Genomic DNA, 17578 nt, shown 5'->3' with positions numbered 1-17578 from the left:
TTCTATTTTAATTTCAAAATTAATTTTATAAAAAATTTCTTTATTTTATCAATTTTTTGGAATTTTAAAGATCTTTTTAAGTTTTTAGAAAATTTTGGAAGAGTTTTTATTTTTTAAAAAGAAAAATAAAATTTTATTTTAATTTTAATTTCTAAATTAATTTTACAAAAATCTTCTTTATTTTTTATTTTTTGGAATTTTAAAGATCTTATTAAGTTTTTAGAGAATTTTTTATATTCAATATGTACCAAATAAAAGTTAACATGTTAGTAAATACATTGAAAGTGCCAGTAGCCCAGTGGTAAAATATCTTCCCATTTGACCAACCAGCCTGGGTTCAAATCCAGGTGTTTACATATTTTTAATTTCAAATCGTGTAAAACGACGTCGTTTCATCTCATTTGAAAACGACGTCGTTTCACTTAACGTCAACAATAAACGACGTCAAATATTTCTGTTAAATTTGTTGACGGCGTGCTAAATTGGCAAGTCAGCGAAAACATTGTTAATTAATTCTAAAGTCAATGAAAGTTTGGTATTTTTTTGGCCAGCCCCAAAGTTTAGGTTTGTTTTGGCAATTCGTGTAAAGTTGAGGTTTTTTTTGGCCGAATTCCCAATGATAAATGGATGCCTTTTTTTTTAGAACAACCTAAATACAGTGGATGCCTACATTCGCTTATCTGATACAGTGATTATTGTGGGTTGGATTTGCAAAACTTGAGCCCACCCAAACCCAGGCAAGTCGAATTTTCTAGTCCAGATAAAATACAAGTATAATATAACAAAAACATGGGCCATTTATTTACAACTCGATAGGCCCAATTATAGAAGCCCTTAGTAGTATTTTAAACGTGACTCTACCTAAAAATGGAAAAGGATTTGATGATGCATAACAGCCACATGATTTAAGAGTACTTGATGATACGAAAATTAAACGCGCCAAAAATGCCACATGGTATACAGTCGTAAGCCGAAGGACTGACACATTACGAGACATTGAATAGTATACGAGACACCGACTGTTGTTCCTTTTATGACCGGCAACTATTGTACGAGACATTGACTGTTGTTCCTTTTACAGCCTACCAGTGATGCACTAGTCACCGACTGTTCCAAATCGGGGAAGTTTCGATCCTATGTCTAAACTAATTCTTAGTTGTTTCATCGTGCTTCCTGGAAGGCCGAGAATTACAATACTTAAAACGTTTTACAGTAACCATAACTGAACTGTTCTGGACCACAATTAACCAATGGTTATGGTCTCTTAGAATCGAAAATTAGTGAAATATTTAACTCCATTTATAGAATAGAATACTATAGAATTTAGTACACCTGACATAGGAAGTTTCATTACGAAGGAAATTTTAAGTGTTGCAAATTTTAGTTAATTTCATAAGTAATAGATATAGCTTTCTATTTTAATTATTCGTGCTTTGAGTATTTTTAAAAATTTATAGGCTGGCTAACTGAAATATATAATATGTTATGGAATAATTATAAAATTATCCGTAGAGTTTAGGCTAATAATATACATGCATTGTCACCCAAGAAAAAAACAACTACCATGTATATGCATGAGATATTGACAAAATCGCGGATTCGTTAGAACTTAGAATGTTTTTCTTCCAACATGTAAAGCACATTTAACTCCCACCGATTACAACAAGAGCTAGTGCCTATATATAGCTAGCTTTGCTAATTCCTCATCACCTCACTTCAAAAACAAATACAAACTATTCCATTCAAACTCCAACACAACCTAAGATATAATTTTCCCAAGTTGAGTAACAATGCTCGACTCCACCTCATTGCTTGCGTTTTTTCTAGGTTTTCTCATCCTTACATTCACAGTGAAGCGTAAGGAATCGAAGAAAACCGTGTTGGTGACTTCATACACAAGAAACCTCCCTCTCCCTCCCGGACCAAAACCCTGGCCTATAATTGGAAACCTACCGGAAATACTATGGAGGAACAAACCGGTGTTTCGTTGGATACATTCCCTCATGGAAGAACTCAACACTGATATTGCATGTATCCGTCTCGCCAATACTCACGTGATTCCCGTGACATCCCCTCGTATTGCACGGGAGATTCTGAAGAAGCAAGACTCCATTTTCGCCACTAGACCGCTAACTATGGGTACGGAGTACAGCAGCCGCGGGTACTTAACCATTGCGGTGGAGCCACAAGGCGAACAGTGGAAGAAGATGAGGAGAGTGGTGGCATCTCACGTGACGTGTCAGAAGAGCTTCAGATGGACGCTCGAGCAGAGAACCGAAGAGGCCGATAACCTCGTACGGTACATCAATAAACTTTGTAAGGGTTCTGAGGGTATTGATGTTAGGCATGTGGTGCGGCAATACAGCGGTAATGTAGCTCGGAAGATGTTGTTTGGTGTAAGGCATTTTGGCAAAGGAAGTGAAGATGGATCTGGACCGGGGTTCGAGGAGATTGAACATGTTGATTCTTTGTTTAAGGTTGTAACGCATCTTTACGCCTTTGCATTGTCGGATTATGTCCCGTGGCTAAGGTTCTTGGACTTGGAAGGCCACGAGAAGGTCGTGAGTGGTGCAATGAGGAATGTAAGTAAGTACAACGATCCTTTGGTCGACAAAAGACTCGACCTATGGCGTAATGGGAAGATGAACGAGCCTCAAGATTTTCTCGACATGCTTATATTGGCGAAGGACACCAACGGGAAGCCTGCTCTGTCGGACGAAGAGATCAAAGCACAAGTGACGGTATGCGTATTTATCAACTTAATCATATATAATATATATATATATATATATATATATACTACATAGTTGAGGTTTTCATTTTTATACACAACTATAAAATTTCGACGTTTTTATATACAAATATAAAATTCCGGCTCTTTTATTTTTATATGATATGTCTAAATACTTTTCATTTGGCATTGGCAAAAAAATTTATTTGTTTTTACAAAAAAATCTATTAATTTATGATCTCTAACATTTTTGGCTGCTAATTACTTTGTTGGATTGTGAAGGAACTAATGTTGGCAACGGTGGATAATCCGTCGAATGCGGTAGAATGGGCCATGGCGGAGATGATTAACGAACCGAACATCATGAAGAAAGCCGTGGAGGAGGTCGATAGGATAGTTGGAAAGGACCGCTTGGTCCTTGAATCCGACCTCCCAAATCTCAACTATTTGAAGGCTTGTGTGAAAGAGGCGTTCCGGTTACACCCAGTGGCACCGTTCAATCTCCCACACATGTCGACGGCTGATGCAGTGGTGGACGGTTACTTCATTCCCAAGGGAAGTCACGTGCTGATCAGTCGTTTAGGGATCGGGAGAAACCCTAACGTGTGGGATAAGCCGCTTAAGTTCGACCCTGAGAGACATTTGGGCGATAACAAAAACGTGGAGCTGAACGATCCAGATCTCAATATAATATCGTTTAGTGCAGGGAGAAGGGGGTGCATGGGTTCGAATATTGGGTCGGCCATGACGTACATGCTACTGGCTCGGTTGATTCAAGGGTTCACGTGGTCATCAATGCCTGGTGAGGATAAAGTGGACATTACTGAAAGTAAGACTGACCTTTTCATGGCAAAACCTTTACACGCAGTTGGAACACCTCGTCTGGCTCCACACGTTTACTCAATCTAATTGAGAAAGTGAACATTTTAGTTAAAAAATGTAGCAAGAATTGCATGTGACGGTATTGGTTTCGTTCGAGTCGCTAGCGTGTGTCCTTTTGTTGGCCTTTTTCGTTTCATATTTTCGTAATTTTATTTCATTTCTGTCTACTATATTTTAATGTTTTTAGCATATCTTGTTTTTCTTTCTTTCACCAGTTCCTCAATGATGTTTTATTCTATGTGAGGTTTTATCAAATAAAAGTGGATTGATGCTTATAGATTTTGAGCAAATTTATAATTATGCAGAAATTGTAATACCACAAAAAAGTTTAATGACATGTTGAATAATCAAATAAAAGGTATGAAATTAATTAAAATTGGGAAATAAAGATTGTATTTCTTTCTTTCTTTGCTTAATATGCCTCTATAATAGGAGTGTCCATAATTTAAAAATCATATATTTGATATATTGTTTGTTTATCCAGCTCAGATGGCTTAAAAATAAAAGTATTGTTGATTCCAACGTGGATATGATTAGCTGACATGGCAAACATGTGTGAAGCATGACATCCACGTAGTTAAGCAGACGACTGCTGCGTGTTACTCTGAGACCGCCACGCACCCAAACTACATTCCCACGTGCCTATAGATTTCTACGTCTCGTGGGTCGTGGCCACCGTTCGATCGAGTCTCTGTGGGGCGTTTTATTACAATCCTACGGCTTAAATCAAACGAAATACTCCGATAGTGATCTGTCTGAAATTTAAAAAAAAACGCCGTTATTTCATTAAAGGTCTTTAATCATTGACATCGTTCCACTGTCTTAATGAGACAATCCACTACGGACTTCCTATCGTGCAACCGTGATTTTCTTCTTTATAATACTCCCATGCAATGATTAACAACCAGTAAAACAAATACTTAAATCACAGTGCACCTGGACACAACCACAGCAGATTACACCTCGTCAGCATGTTATAATGAACCTTGGCGTTATTTAAGTCATCTTCTTACGTTACAATTCATTCATCCCACCGCTGGATTTTTTCTTCGCCTCGAAACACTCATTGTTAATCTATCTTCTTTTCACAATATTTAATAAGTCGAATCCGGCGAATTGTAGTCTTAGGTTTTGTAATTAATATAATTTTATTGGACGTGAAATCTTATCTCATCGCCGAAGAAAGATGGCCTATGCAAAAATAGGTTACGGTGGTACTTATCTAGTGCACCGTGGCATATTGGAGTCCGATAACAATGCGAGATCGCTTCCATCTTCGTTTCCGATCAATCGCGATGGTAATCGCCGTATCAACGTCGTAACGATCTCGGCGTCTATGGCGGAGGCGGTATCGGAGATAGAGAAACAGAGAGGAGGAAGAAGAAGCGGAGGGAGAGATCGTAGGGAGGTGGAGGTGACGCGTGAGAAGCTGGACAGGTGGATGAAGGAATCTGTGACGGAGATCGTGAAGAATTTAAGTGAAGCGCCTTTGTTGGTCCATCTGTACGCCGGAGATGAGGAGAAGGGGACGGTGGTGGTGATGAAAGCGGAGGAGTGGGCGGCGGTGAAGGGGAGATGGAAGAGAGGAGAGGCGGAGATGCCGGATGGAATGATATTCGTGGAGCAGTTAGGAGCGGGGGATGAGGAAAACTGCGGTTGTGGCTTTGAAGGTGACGATGGGACGCGTGCATGGGGATTGGTGGTGCAGGGGAAAGGAGTGGAGTGTGGGCCGGTTTGTTATTTGCTAAAGACTACACGGGTTGGGTCAGGGTCAGGTCTGAGCATGCAGTGTACCCATTTCTGCTTAGCTAAGGTTTCGAGTTTTAGGGAGACGGCTGAGTCTCAGCTTAGAAATTGTTGGCTCGTTGGAAATTAACAATGAAGCCTCTTCGGTTTCATCGTGTGAATAATTGAAACTTAGAGCATCCGCAATGGTGGACTCCTTCTTGGATCCTTATCATTATTATATTAATTTTTTTTTGTTTTTTTGTTTGAATAGTTAAGGACTCTAGTCAAAATAATATGTCCAATGGTGATTTCTAATTAGGAGTTCTTAGAAATAAAAAAAATAATTTTTTTTTAAATTGAAATTGAAATTTTATTAATTGCATGATTAAAAATAAATATACCAGAAAATAGAAGTTTAAAAATGTATAAGTTTAAAAACTATAAGTTTTTCAATTTCAATTTTTTCTAAAAAATATAAATTATAAGCTAAAAATTTTCTATTAGTTTTTCTTATCTTATGTATAAGTTTATCTTCTTAAAACTATAGGTTTCATTTAATATAAGTGTGATAGAGTTTAAAAATGTCTATGTTTGATACAAGTTTAAAAATGTTTACAAGTCAAATGTTTACAAGTCATAGCCACCACGTATACAAGGATTTGATCCTTAAATTCTTTATGTAAGGATCAATCCTTGTATTATGTTATTCAAATAATAGTTTTTTAATCTGATAAACATTGGATGTGGAGCTAAGGATCCTTAACGGACTCCCATTGCAGATGGTCTTAATCTAGTGTGCAATGTGTCTCAAATTATTCATGCCTCTGTTCAACAAAGTCTTAGTGGCATGTTCAACGATATAGTAAAATAGTTTTATGTTGTTCAGAAAAAAGTTAAATAGTTTATAGCTTTATTTATATATATTTGACATTTTTTTTGAGATTATAATTAAGCTCTAAATTTAGTGATATATCTAAAAATTTATATCTATAAACCATAATTTATATATTACTTTTAAATTTATTTATAGATTCAGACCATGTTTAACCGGTCCATTTTGCTTACAATTTATATATTACTGTGTCGTTGTTATGTTTTATGTTACCATGATACCACCCATATGTACATCTTGGTTTTTCTATTTGAACTTATATGTACATCTTGTTGTCACAAGATTGTTAAGTTCATGGGGAATCACATCAATCCAGATCTGGTCATACAATACAAAAAATAAGAAAAGGTAACACAATAACTTTTGTTTGATTACCCAAAAAAATAATTTTTTTTGTTTGATTACCATAGTTTGTCTTGGCCATTAAACCCAAAGTTAATTTGGAGATAGACTTAAGGAAGGTGATTTTTAATAAGATAAAATATCCTTTGACCAATGTAAAGGATAAGATATACTATGGTCTATGGTAAGTAAATACCATAGAATATAGTGTATCATACTTACATATGAGTTAATTAATCACAAATATGTTGCTAATGATATGGATTATAAATTATATCATTGATATATATATATATATATATATTTAATTCCTGATTTAGTGAATAATTTTTTATATGTTGGTATCTGCAACAGATTAGACAACTGATTCTTTGCTAACTTCCATATAATTTTTTTGACACATGTAATAAGTAATTAAATCCCAAATCTGATTAAATTTTTTAAATATCAGATTCTTAATCACACTATTCCCAAAAATACAAAAGATTCAATTTTAAAAGGGCCCAAACCAAGATTCCCTCCAAATCATGAAAGAGCCTACTGGTTTTGAATTTGAATACCTTAAGACCCAAAAGGAAAAATAAATACATTTTGTGTGTTCGTTCTTTGTCAGAGAGATTATTATAAACTACGCACACATCGCGCGCTCTTCTTCTTCTCCCTCTCCTCCTCTCTCTCCCCACTCCAATTCGTAGGGTTCCGATCTCCATCAGATCTTAAACCCACTCCCCCATGGGTGAAAACGACAGTGTTTGTGGTGGGTTTTCGCTAATTACCAGATCCGACTTAAAGGTTTGTTCTTTGGTTCCTTTTCTTTGTTTCTGGGGTTCTCTTCGGACCGATCTTCTCTGTTTGTCTTTGTAATGTTTCGATCTATTTAATTGTTTTACGGTTTGGGTTTTAGATGGGAGGCAATGAATTGGATGAGAAACAGAAGCTGAGTCATTTTGGACCCGTTGACACATTTAGAAATTCAGGTAATTTTACTGTTACATTTGGTAAGGTTTCTAATTGAAAATGTATACACTTGAATTGTTACAATGTGACATTCATCTATGCTACAGGTAACACTGGTCATGCTCCTAAAGACACTGAACAGTCTCAAGTTTGCAAAGTTTCTCAGAGTTTTGTTAAAGAAGGAGCGAGTAGTGAGGTGTTTGGTCAACAGGTCAAGCCTTCTTCGGATAAGAGAATTGATGTTGGATGCGTGGCACAGAAAAGAAGCGAGTTATCATCGGTTTCAAGCTGCGTGAATGATGATTTATCTACGGTTTGCTCCTCCAGGAGGAGCGATAAGCCTGGTTCAACGGATGCTTACTCAGAGTGTGGGAGTTCTAGTGTCCCTGTTGAGGCAAATGATCCGATGAAGCTGTGGAAAGCGATGAAAGAAAACGGGTTTCTTTCTAACCCGCACGGTGCGACATCAAGCAGCTGTGTCGTCTCATCTTCTCACGGAGGGATACCTGCTCCGAGGAAACGTGGTCGCAAAAGCAAGACTAATAATGATGCTGCGATGGTGATGAAGAAGAGGAAGATTGAGATTGCTAGGAAGGAGGAAGTTGACAACAGGTTTGCTAGGCTAGCTGCTCCTAGTGGACTGCTCAATGAACTGAACCCTGGGATTATAAACCACGTTAGGAACAAGAAGCAAGTGCTTTCCATCATCCAAAGCATTGTCAAGTCTGATAAAGACTCTGGAAGAAACTATCATCACCACTCGATGAGGCTTAACAATACTACAGCTGCGGATGATGTGAACACTGGTGGTGCCTCTAGATCTGATTTTAGCCAAGGATTCAAGTATGGCATGCCAGAAGATAACTACTACGATGAGAAATGCGCAGATGGTGAAGAAAATAGTAAGTTCTCGGAGAATGCGAGTTCCTTGCCTACCGAGGACGCAGCGAGTTTGAACCGTGATAGTGTTCTCACTGTCAAAGGTATGTTCTCAGTCAAGTGTGGATGGTTTTATACTATCATAGGTGGCTTAGATAGATCTTAATCTTTGATTTGCAGCGGCTACAGTGGCGTCTCAGTGGTTGGAACTGCTTCATCAGGACATCAAATGCCGTGTTTCCGGTAAGAACTCGTTTAAGATCATTGATGCAACTAAAACTATGATACTTGTTGTTCTTGAAAATTTATCTTTGTTTCTTTTTTCAGCTCTTCGCCGAAGCAAGAAGAGGGTTCGAGCAGTTGTGACGACAGAGCTACCTTTCTTAATAAGCAAAGAGTTCCCAGCTGATCAGGAGAATGATCCAAGTGTACTCTTCAATGGAGCTTCGAGGGCGTCAACGGTGGATAACCACAAGAACAGATGGATGGCGCTGTTTAAACAACTCGAGCAAACGCTATCAGAAGAAGAGAAACAATTGGTAAAGAAGCTGAGATAATAGCTTAACCACACATTTATCCTCTTTTATGTTAGTGTCTGATTTTGAGTTTGGGAACTTGAAAATTCAGGAGAGCTGGTTAAATAAAGTGAGAGAGCTGCAATCGCACTGCGACCAAGGTCTGCAACACTTGAGCTTGAGTTCTGGTCAGAACTTCTTACAGTTAGGAATGCCACTGTACTCTAGGTATGACCATTTCACTACTTGCTTATCTCATTACTCTGTTACACTACTTGTTCCCCAGTTCAGACTGTTTGAACTGTGTTGCAGAGCTGCGGATGCACTGATCTCAGATAAGGATTTAGCCGTTAGAGCAGCGGCAGCCTCCATATATTCGACCTGCAATTTTCTTGCATCAGAGGAGAACATAACCTGTACCTGAACTCCTTTCAACTTCTGACCAGTTTCTGATTCAAGTTTTTTTAGTTGACAACCTTTTCTTAGTCTACTTATGTAAGATTTCGTAGCAGAGTTATTCTTTCCATGTGCATCTGTAACACTAGGAGCATTGCTCACACCACCCTTGTCTTTTCTTCTTTTATAGATTTATTTTTCTCTGCAATTTTGTTCTACAATAAGAAGAACCCTAGTAATTGTGTTGATTAGTATGTACTGAATCATGATCTGAATATCTTTTCAGCAATTTTTTCTGTTTGGATATTAAAAACAAAATGGAGAGCAAAATAACTATGTATTATATCATATGATTCAGATATGTTCAGCCTGGCTCTTCCCCAAAACCTATTTTCTTCAAACATATGAGATGGAGCAATTTACAATATGTGACTGTGATCTATGATCTGTAGATAGGTTTCTGGTCCTTACATAGAGAACGTACTATCACAAAGTAGTCTCTTCACAAGGAAGGTCTGTTTAGAGCCAGTTGGAGACCAGCTTGCTTGGTGTTGCCTTGGTTGATGGATCATCTTCTGTGGCTTTGGCTAATGAACGATACTGAAGCTTAACACTCTCTGCATTGTCTAGTGTTTTCACCACATACCTGCAAACCAATGACACAGCCAAGTTACAGAAACATTTATGCAAAAACCTATATAAGTTTAGAAGAAAGTTTGCAGCAAAAGAGACCATACCAGCCGTTCAAGCATTGAGTAGTCACAACAGCTTCCCTTCCTACAAAACGAGGTGGTGTCCTCTTGTTTCCCTGCTTCATATTCGACTCCAACGGTTAAAGAAAATACATTTGCTAGAGAAAAATGCAGGAAGAAGAAAAAATGGATTGACCTTTATTATAACTCGATCTGCCACAGCAAAAGGGAAATGATTGGTTCTGTTCCTTGAACGATTTGTATAAGCCGTGTCACCAAATGATCGTCTCTCCTGCGTTTATGGAAATGCAAATCTCTTGTGATTAAACGTGAGAGAGGTCAATATGATTTAGTAAGTGGTAGTCCCTTACTTGATCAAATCCTTCTCGTTTTCGCTTAGAAGAATGGTTCGACTGTGACTTCTCTTCTCGGCAGAATGCTTGTACCGCAACTCGCAGAGCTGCGTAAATAGCCGTGAAAATAAATTCTCCGAGACATTCAAATCACATGAAACATGAATAATTTAACTCACTGAGATTTGGGGTTATGGAGTCCTCTGAGACTGGCTGAGAACAAGTGCAGCAAGCTTTCTAAGAGAACACAACAACAAAAAAAACAGATTCCATGAGTATATAGCAGAGAGTAAAAGAAAGACATAAGCCTCCGTACCATTTGTTTAACTTGTTCTATCCCTCCAGCTCCAAAAGTATGTCCGCAAGGCAAAATCATTGCATCAGACATCAAAGCCCCTCTGCAAAGAGACAAACCAAAAAGGCTATAGATTAATGGTGAGGTACCACTAAAAGCAGTTTGTCTAAAGACTACTACTACACTCACAACAAACTAATTTACTTTTTAACTTCAAAAGAACATTACGTTAACGGATCAGACAAGATGGTCCTCAAAGACTCGATCGAATTGCTCAAAGAAGAAGAGGAAGCGTCTCTTCTGCCGCTAACGTCACACCCATTCTCCGCAGCGACTGATGACGATTCCTCATGCCTAGAAACAAAACTCGCTTCCATAGCCTTAAACTGCTGCGAGTAGTACGCTGCGTTGTCTTGCTCAATCCCCACCACTGCAAAGGCATTTTCAATTATCTCAAAGGTGGAAACTTTTTGAGCTAAAAAAAAGAAACTTTTCTCTTACCAGCTCCTCCATCTTCACCAACGTCTTTGTTCATACCATCGCCTTCGTTTCCGTCCACGTCATCATCCTCTTCGTCTTCTTCTTCCACCTCCTCCTCCCCGTCTGATCCACCACTGTCGTTAGGGTTTCCGCTCTCCGAGTAGAAACTCTGACGGAACTCGAGATGAGGGTGAGGGAGAGGATTCGCGGCGGCGGCGGCGGCTGCCGCCGCGAAGTAACGGTGTTGGTCGCCGATAAAGGCGGCGAATTCGCGGGTTTTAGGATCCTGTTCGCCGACCCGGAAACGTAACGGGTCGGCATCTTGGACGGTCATCGGCGGCGCGGAGAAGGACGCCGGAGAGAGACCTTTTCCGGACATGGAATCAAAATGATTTGTAAAAGCCCTAAAATCAAAACCCAAAATAAGAAAATCAATTAAGCACTGAAGAAGGATCAGTTCATACGATTTGGTTCGGTGATATAAAGAAGGAATCTTTGAGGAGAAAATTAAGTTTTTTCAGAGAGATCAAGTGAAAAGACTCGAAGAGGAGGAAGAAGAAGAAGCTGAAGTGGGATGCAAAACGACGTCGTTAGTTAAGAACGCTGACGTTTCAACCGCGAGTGACGTGGGGTCCATTGGCGGACAAAATAATAAAGCGTGCGGAGCTTCTTGGGCGGCTTTGATTTCGTACGGACACAGATGGGAAGTCAACGTATGTTGTGTTTCCTGTCCGAAAATTATTTATTGTATTGCCCACATATAATTCGGGCCTTAGCCCATGGGCCAGGTCCAATTATATCTATAACGTAGTGGGCTTAGTTAGACACATAAAAAGTTGCTCATATATTCGTGGGTGTTACGGTTCAGACCGGTTGCGGTTTATGGGTTTTGCAGGTTTTACTGTCTGGACCGCAAGAAATTAAGTTTTTTTCTCCTTTTCAAAGATTGAATATTCTGAACAAAATGTTCATAATTCAGTTTTTTTTTGGAACTATTGTTCATTATTAAGTTCGTGTTACAATAAGGAATCAAAACACTATTGACATTTGAACACAAATTAAACAACAAATTTTGTTTTACTCTGGAGAGTGATCATCTCTCTGTTCTTTGATGTTCTTGAAGATTTTAGAACTCTTGTCAAAGATCTTTGCTCTCCTGTTGTAATCTTTAGGGTCTCTCCCATCATCATCCCCCATGATAGCTTCCTTCTCAAGGCATTCCAGAAGCTCCCACATTCCTCTGTTTGCTTCTCCGCCACATATACTTCTTCTCTGAGTCAGCTCTTCCTCTTCCTCTGGCGTAATTGGCTCCACTGCAGCTGCATAACCCGAGCCTGAAGCCACGCATCTAGCAGCAGCAAAGGGCTTCTCCTTCCTGGCGTTAAGGCTCGGTTTGGTCTGTGGGATTGACTTGACCGGAGCTAGAATTTGATAAGTTGTAGGAGATAGGCTTGTTGTGATGATCGTCATGCAGGATTGAGACATAGCTTCCATTGTTTTTCTTAAGTTGAAAGCTTGAGGTCTGGTCTCTTGGTGGTTTATATAAGGTACAAACGTGACGCAATAACACACGTCATTCGTTACACGTGTGGGAGCGGCGATGAGTAATAGAGTTTTCGAGATTCTCCACGCTTGTTCTTATGGCACGTATGTCCAGATTCTTTCGCCGACCTCCTTTGACCATCTTTTCAGACATTATCCAAGTAATTTTTTTTTGTTCAAAACTCAGACACGACTGTGTGATCATATCTCAATTATTTAACTCGCACCTCAAGATCATCTTCTGGAACTGAATATGAACTGGCTAAACCGAAATAAACCGGATAAAGCTCAAGTTAATACTCAATTCTCTGATCTTTCAGCTTGAATGCATCTGCTAAAATATATAAGAAACTAATAAAACAAATATAATCTCAAATTTAGAGATGTTTATAAAATAAGAATATTCTCTATGTCCATATATAAACTTTTCTTAGTAATGGATGGATCACATATTAGATTAGATTAATTAATAAATGCCTAACTGATCAAAATCACTAAAGGGTTTAGTCTTCTTCAGCCAAGGCTGCATCATCTTCATCACCACCACCATCTCCAAAGTCGTTATCATCATTTCCAACGTAATTTGCTGCAAGTGGAGGAGCTTCATCTTCAAACTCTAGTGCATCAGGAATCTCCATATCTTTCTCCCTCACTTTCATCGTCTCCATATTCTCCTCGCTGAAGAAATCACTCATCGGCTTGGATACCTTGAACAATCGGTTTCTCTTCTCAGCACTTTCTACAAGGTTTTTCCAGAGTGGATCACTCTTTAATGTTGCAGCTGAACCAACAACCTGATTGCAATAGAGAATGGATCAGTGAGAGATAAAAAATAAAAAAACATATTCTATGAACTTTTATGTTTCAAGTCTTTACCAAAACAGAAGATTTAGCTCGAGTAATCCCCACGTTCATCCTATGAGAGTTAGATAGAAACCCAATTTCTCCTTTATCGTTAGCTCTAACACATGAAAATATTGCAACATCCTTCTCCCTTCCCTTTAATAAAAAGACAAATGGAACAATCTTGAGTTTAAGAATCATGGTTTAGAGCACAAAAAAGAGTAAAAGAATAATCATATGACCTGGAACCCATCGACAGTGTTGATATCAACCAGTTTGTCCGACTCTGAACCAAACATCTCCTTGAACCGATCTTTGAGAGTTTTCACTTGGTAGTTATAAGGCGATATAATAGCTATCTGCGAGCTTGACTTGAGCTCTGGGTACATTGTAACAAGTCTGTGGTACATGAGAAGAACAAACTCCACCTCGTCCAGATTAACCCGGGAGCCAGTAGCTCCTGGATGTTGTGACTCTCTCCCTTCGTGTATATCAAAAAAGCAAAACGGACCAAAGCAACGGTATTTATGCCAGTCACGAGTCGTCTGTGCTTCAATGTCAGCTCCATCTTCCAGTGCCTCTCCATAGAATTCCTTTGATGGAAAGCTCCTTATCTAATAATTTTCAGACAAAAGTCAGATATTCAGTTAGAATCTATGTTGGAGGGGATGGTTAGATACCTCTGGATGCATTCGGTATTGGGTTTTCAACATGTTCACTGGATAGCCAGCCTTTTGAAGTCTCTCGAACATGCTTGTACCGTAGCTTCATTGACCAAAAGGAAAGGCATAATCAAGTCAATATATAAACAGATAAAGTTTGGACGGTGATGAACTGGTTTTAAAGTACTTACCCACAATCTTGAGCAACAGTTGAAATTACAGTAGCGGGGAGTTGTTTTGGATCACCAACCTGATAAATGTAACTCAATGGTTATCCAAGTTACTTAAGTTATCATATAAATAATCAACTCATAAACTAATGGTGTTTGCAACTAGCCGGTCACATGTACAGCTTCAAGATACAACTTTTTTTTTTTAATTTTTCAAGTTTGAAACGTGAAGGGTAATGTTATGGACTGTTACCAGAAATACTTGTTTGCACTTAGTGGCCAAGGGGATAAGAGTTGCCGGCTCAACCTGCACAAGAGCACACGAGAGTACATTTCATAAGTCCGAAGAGATATAAGCATTAGCATCTTTCGCATTTGATTAGTACAGGGGCTTACAGCTTGTGCAGCTTCATCTATGATAACGACGTCGAAACCACGGTTTGATTTAGCCAGAAGTGGTGACCCACTGAAGCTAAGAGTAGCAAACACCTGAAATTGCAAAATAAACACAAGTGAATATTCAGAGAAAAAAAATAAAGTTACATGAGAATACGAGGAGGGAGGGTTAATTAATTCTCCATACAATTGCAGCCTCGTCCAAAATTGAAGTCCGGATGCTATCTACATCACTTCCTGTGGTTCCTTGTTTCGGTTTATCAAAGGCTGATCCACGCTTTTGTGCCACCTGCAAAAGAATATTCCTCAGAATCTAACTCAGGAGAAAGGCAATGAAAGTGTAAAAGCTTATCTAGATACATACGAGGTGATCCAGCGATACTGACATGACGGAGTGATGTGCCCTGACACCAATCCGTACGATTTTGGGTGTGTACGTCTGTGCGTTTTCGTCACGAAGACCTGAAACCATAACACATAAGACCAACACCAACTTTTCAAATAATGAAACAAAAACACATACCCGTAGTGAGAAGACGCAGAACAATCTCATCAAGTGCAGAGTTTGATGGAGCGCAGACAAGTACACGTTTCCTATACTTCCGGTTAGAATCAACCACCTCCGGTTTCTGAACATCAAAAGAGAACAATATAAGCGCACGGTTATATTACAAATGTGTATTCAAAATAAAATCATCTCACTCACCATATCATTTCCTGAGGTCGGGAAAAAACCATCATCACCATCTTCAGGCATGATAGCATCTCGTGGGTTGACATTCAACATCCAAGGAGAAGCTTGTGCCCAGTGATTGTCTCTGCAGACAAATAGGATTTACTGAGATAAGTTCACCAAGAGGGATGAATGTTTAAGAGGAAAAAAAACATACTTCTCTTCAATGGTCATCTGAAATCGACGCTTTAGTCCACGCTCCCTGTTATGAAAAACACCAAAATGAGATGCATAGTTATAATATATGGAACCGACATCAGAACTACAAATGTTTATGCGAGCATCAGGAGGAGAGCATGTGAACAAATCGTACTTAGATTGAACTCGTGCTGGAGTGGCATGCATAATGGCACCAAGAATGCTGAGAATTGTCTGAGTTTTCCCAGTTCCTGGAGGACCCTATAGAAGGATGTAGTCATTAGTATTCGAATCAGACTCTGTATAGTACTGGCATTTGCATTGACACAGATTGTGTGTTCGATGATTGATAGAGCAGTAAACAAGTAAGAAATCATAACATGAAAAGGTTAAAGTAACAGGATGAATGAAGAAGTCAACCTGTATCAAGACAAAGGATCTTCTTGATAGACCAACCTGAAAAAATATTTAAGACAGAGAACATAAATTTGTCTTTATGGGAAGGAAAATTAAAAGTTACAAGGTCAGACTTACATCAATTGCCTCCTTTTGAGATTTATTAAGATTCTCGCTAAAGAATTCATGAAGAGGTCCAGATATTTTCCAGGCGTCATCTTCAGAGCCACAAGACTTCTCTGCTGCAGTGAAGATTAAATCCTTGAAAGGAAGCGAACTGATTGATCGTAGTGCTATATATTCCCGAATAATGGTTGACAAACTACATAACTGCAATATAAAATCAAAAATCAATACCGCTGTATAAAAAGAAGTACATTTCTATAATGCAACTGACCTTTAAACTGAACACCCTTTTGTCTAAAGGGCTTGCAGATGATGTAATAAGAGAACGCATGTTTGAGAGAGATTGTATAAATGGGTTTGTCCTAGAGTATCTCGTATTTTTGGTAATCTGCACCACTTCTTCAGCTAGATACATCCGAAGACGAAGAAGATTGCTTTGACGGTTTTCAACTACAGCAAACCCATAAGATGAAGGAAACGAACTCCCTTTAACCTGAAAAAAAAGTTAATATCACAACATTTACAATGCCTTTTATACAAGAAATTAAAACAAGGAGGAGCAGCAGAGGTAGTAAATGTACCTCTTCAATAGATAGCAATAAGAGATCATTTGGAGCAAGATACTCTTCTTCCTCGTGTTCGTAAGTGACTAGCAGAATGTGAAACCCATCTGCCTCGCTGCACTCCATTACCAATCTCATCTTACACACCGATGCTAAAAGAAAAACGACAGAAAACTCAATTCCACAACCAAACCCACTACACAATGGATGGACAAAAGTTACAGTAAGAAGAAGGATCAAAACCTTCTTCAGCATCATGATTCTGCAAGATTTGAGCTTTGACTTCCTCAAAGAGCAAAGGCTCATAGGTCTCAAAGTAATCATCAGCATCTTTATAAGTACTCTTAACAACACTCAACTTCCCTTTAGAATCCTTCCTGTTTTTTCTCTGTTGATTACATTAGAAAAGGTTCCAATTAGATAACATATTAAAAAGAGAAACCAAAACACAAGGAAAGTGGGAGAGTTGCTTACCTCATTCTCTTTTGCAAGCTGTTTATAGTCCCAACCCAAAACAATCTTATGGAAACGAGCAACAGCTGATGCTTCTTCTTCATCTTCTTGGAACTTCCCTTTGTCAATGGCCATTACTCACTAATCTCTCTCTTTCTCAGCTCAAATTTAAGTTCTGAATCAAAGATCCCAAGTTTTAGAACAAGAAGCACAAACCCATATGGAAAGACGACGAATTTATGGAAGAAAGCAAAGAAAACAGAAGGAGAGACTCACCGGTAGCTACGACGGCGAAACAACGGTGACAGAGAGAGGTTTTGGGTTTAAATAGCTTGTTATTTCTATATTTGGTAAGGGTATTTATGTAAATGCTATGTCTCAATGGTTTGGTTTAAAAGGATTGAAATAAACGTA

General features: G+C 38.7%; 6 protein-coding genes across 9 annotated transcripts; 3 read left to right on the top strand and 3 right to left on the bottom strand.

Annotated features, from left to right (window-relative positions):
• The first annotated feature begins 162 nt into the window (after nucleotides 1–162).
• On the top strand, nucleotides 163–3888 carry LOC103846879 (phenylalanine N-monooxygenase). Its single transcript, XM_009123887.3, has 2 exons — nucleotides 163–2741; nucleotides 3014–3888. The coding sequence occupies exons 1-2, from the start codon at nucleotides 1791–1793 to the stop codon at nucleotides 3638–3640; spliced, it is 1578 nt and encodes a 525-aa protein (XP_009122135.1). The 5' UTR covers nucleotides 163–1790; the 3' UTR covers nucleotides 3641–3888.
• A 234-nt stretch (nucleotides 3889–4122) lies between these two features.
• LOC103846878 lies at nucleotides 4123–6279 on the top strand. 2 transcript variants are annotated; one of them, XM_033281448.1, is made up of 2 exons: nucleotides 4123–5529; nucleotides 6126–6279. In XM_033281448.1, the coding sequence occupies exon 1, from the start codon at nucleotides 4800–4802 to the stop codon at nucleotides 5487–5489; it is 690 nt and encodes a 229-aa protein (XP_033137339.1). In that variant the 5' UTR covers nucleotides 4123–4799; the 3' UTR covers nucleotides 5490–5529; nucleotides 6126–6279. The 2 variants fall into 2 exon arrangements, with proteins under 2 accessions (XP_033137339.1, XP_009122134.1); XM_009123886.3 differs by having other exon boundaries at nucleotides 4123–5533; nucleotides 6130–6264.
• Nucleotides 6280–6380: 101 nt separating this feature from the next.
• On the top strand, nucleotides 6381–9570 carry LOC103846876. Of its 2 annotated transcripts, none has more exons than XM_033281446.1 (8): nucleotides 6381–6581; nucleotides 7189–7367; nucleotides 7480–7552; nucleotides 7640–8515; nucleotides 8592–8654; nucleotides 8739–8950; nucleotides 9039–9154; nucleotides 9239–9570. In XM_033281446.1, exons 2-8 carry the CDS (start codon nucleotides 7308–7310, stop codon nucleotides 9348–9350), a joined length of 1512 nt encoding a protein of 503 aa, XP_033137337.1. In that variant the 5' UTR covers nucleotides 6381–6581; nucleotides 7189–7307; the 3' UTR covers nucleotides 9351–9570. The 2 variants fall into 2 exon arrangements, with proteins under 2 accessions (XP_033137337.1, XP_009122131.1); XM_009123883.3 differs by lacking the exon at nucleotides 6381–6581 and having other exon boundaries at nucleotides 7058–7367; nucleotides 7640–7847; nucleotides 7890–8515.
• Nucleotides 9571–9640: 70 nt separating this feature from the next.
• On the bottom strand, nucleotides 9641–11702 carry LOC103846877 (U-box domain-containing protein 62). Its single transcript, XM_009123885.2, has 8 exons — nucleotides 11164–11702; nucleotides 10891–11092; nucleotides 10684–10765; nucleotides 10547–10604; nucleotides 10386–10474; nucleotides 10211–10306; nucleotides 10060–10130; nucleotides 9641–9968 (listed from the first exon to the last, which is right to left on the bottom strand). Exons 1-8 carry the CDS (start codon nucleotides 11519–11521, stop codon nucleotides 9842–9844), a joined length of 1083 nt encoding a protein of 360 aa, XP_009122133.1. The 5' UTR covers nucleotides 11522–11702; the 3' UTR covers nucleotides 9641–9841.
• A 384-nt stretch (nucleotides 11703–12086) lies between these two features.
• On the bottom strand, nucleotides 12087–12667 carry LOC103846875. The gene has a single exon (XM_009123881.2). It carries the CDS (start codon nucleotides 12634–12636, stop codon nucleotides 12220–12222), a length of 417 nt encoding a protein of 138 aa, XP_009122129.1. The 5' UTR covers nucleotides 12637–12667; the 3' UTR covers nucleotides 12087–12219.
• A 361-nt stretch (nucleotides 12668–13028) lies between these two features.
• Nucleotides 13029–17506, bottom strand: LOC103846874 (probable helicase MAGATAMA 3). Of its 2 annotated transcripts, XM_009123880.3 has the most exons (20): nucleotides 17441–17489; nucleotides 17186–17339; nucleotides 16955–17099; nucleotides 16730–16863; nucleotides 16420–16641; nucleotides 16161–16352; nucleotides 16047–16082; nucleotides 15802–15887; nucleotides 15646–15690; nucleotides 15462–15573; nucleotides 15279–15384; nucleotides 15120–15217; nucleotides 14943–15044; nucleotides 14756–14848; nucleotides 14613–14666; nucleotides 14381–14439; nucleotides 14208–14292; nucleotides 13770–14141; nucleotides 13561–13683; nucleotides 13188–13478 (listed from the first exon to the last, which is right to left on the bottom strand). In XM_009123880.3, exons 2-20 carry the CDS (start codon nucleotides 17297–17299, stop codon nucleotides 13188–13190), a joined length of 2469 nt encoding a protein of 822 aa, XP_009122128.1. In that variant the 5' UTR covers nucleotides 17300–17339; nucleotides 17441–17489. The 2 variants fall into 2 exon arrangements, with proteins under 2 accessions (XP_033137336.1, XP_009122128.1); XM_033281445.1 differs by having other exon boundaries at nucleotides 13029–13478; nucleotides 17186–17506.
• Between the last annotated feature and the right edge of the window lie 72 nt (nucleotides 17507–17578).

This window comes from Brassica rapa, chromosome A10, assembly GCF_000309985.2.
Source record: "Brassica rapa cultivar Chiifu-401-42 chromosome A10, CAAS_Brap_v3.01, whole genome shotgun sequence".
Lineage (NCBI taxonomy): Eukaryota > Viridiplantae > Streptophyta > Magnoliopsida > Brassicales > Brassicaceae > Brassica > Brassica rapa.
This window is presented reverse-complemented; position numbering and strand designations above follow the sequence as displayed.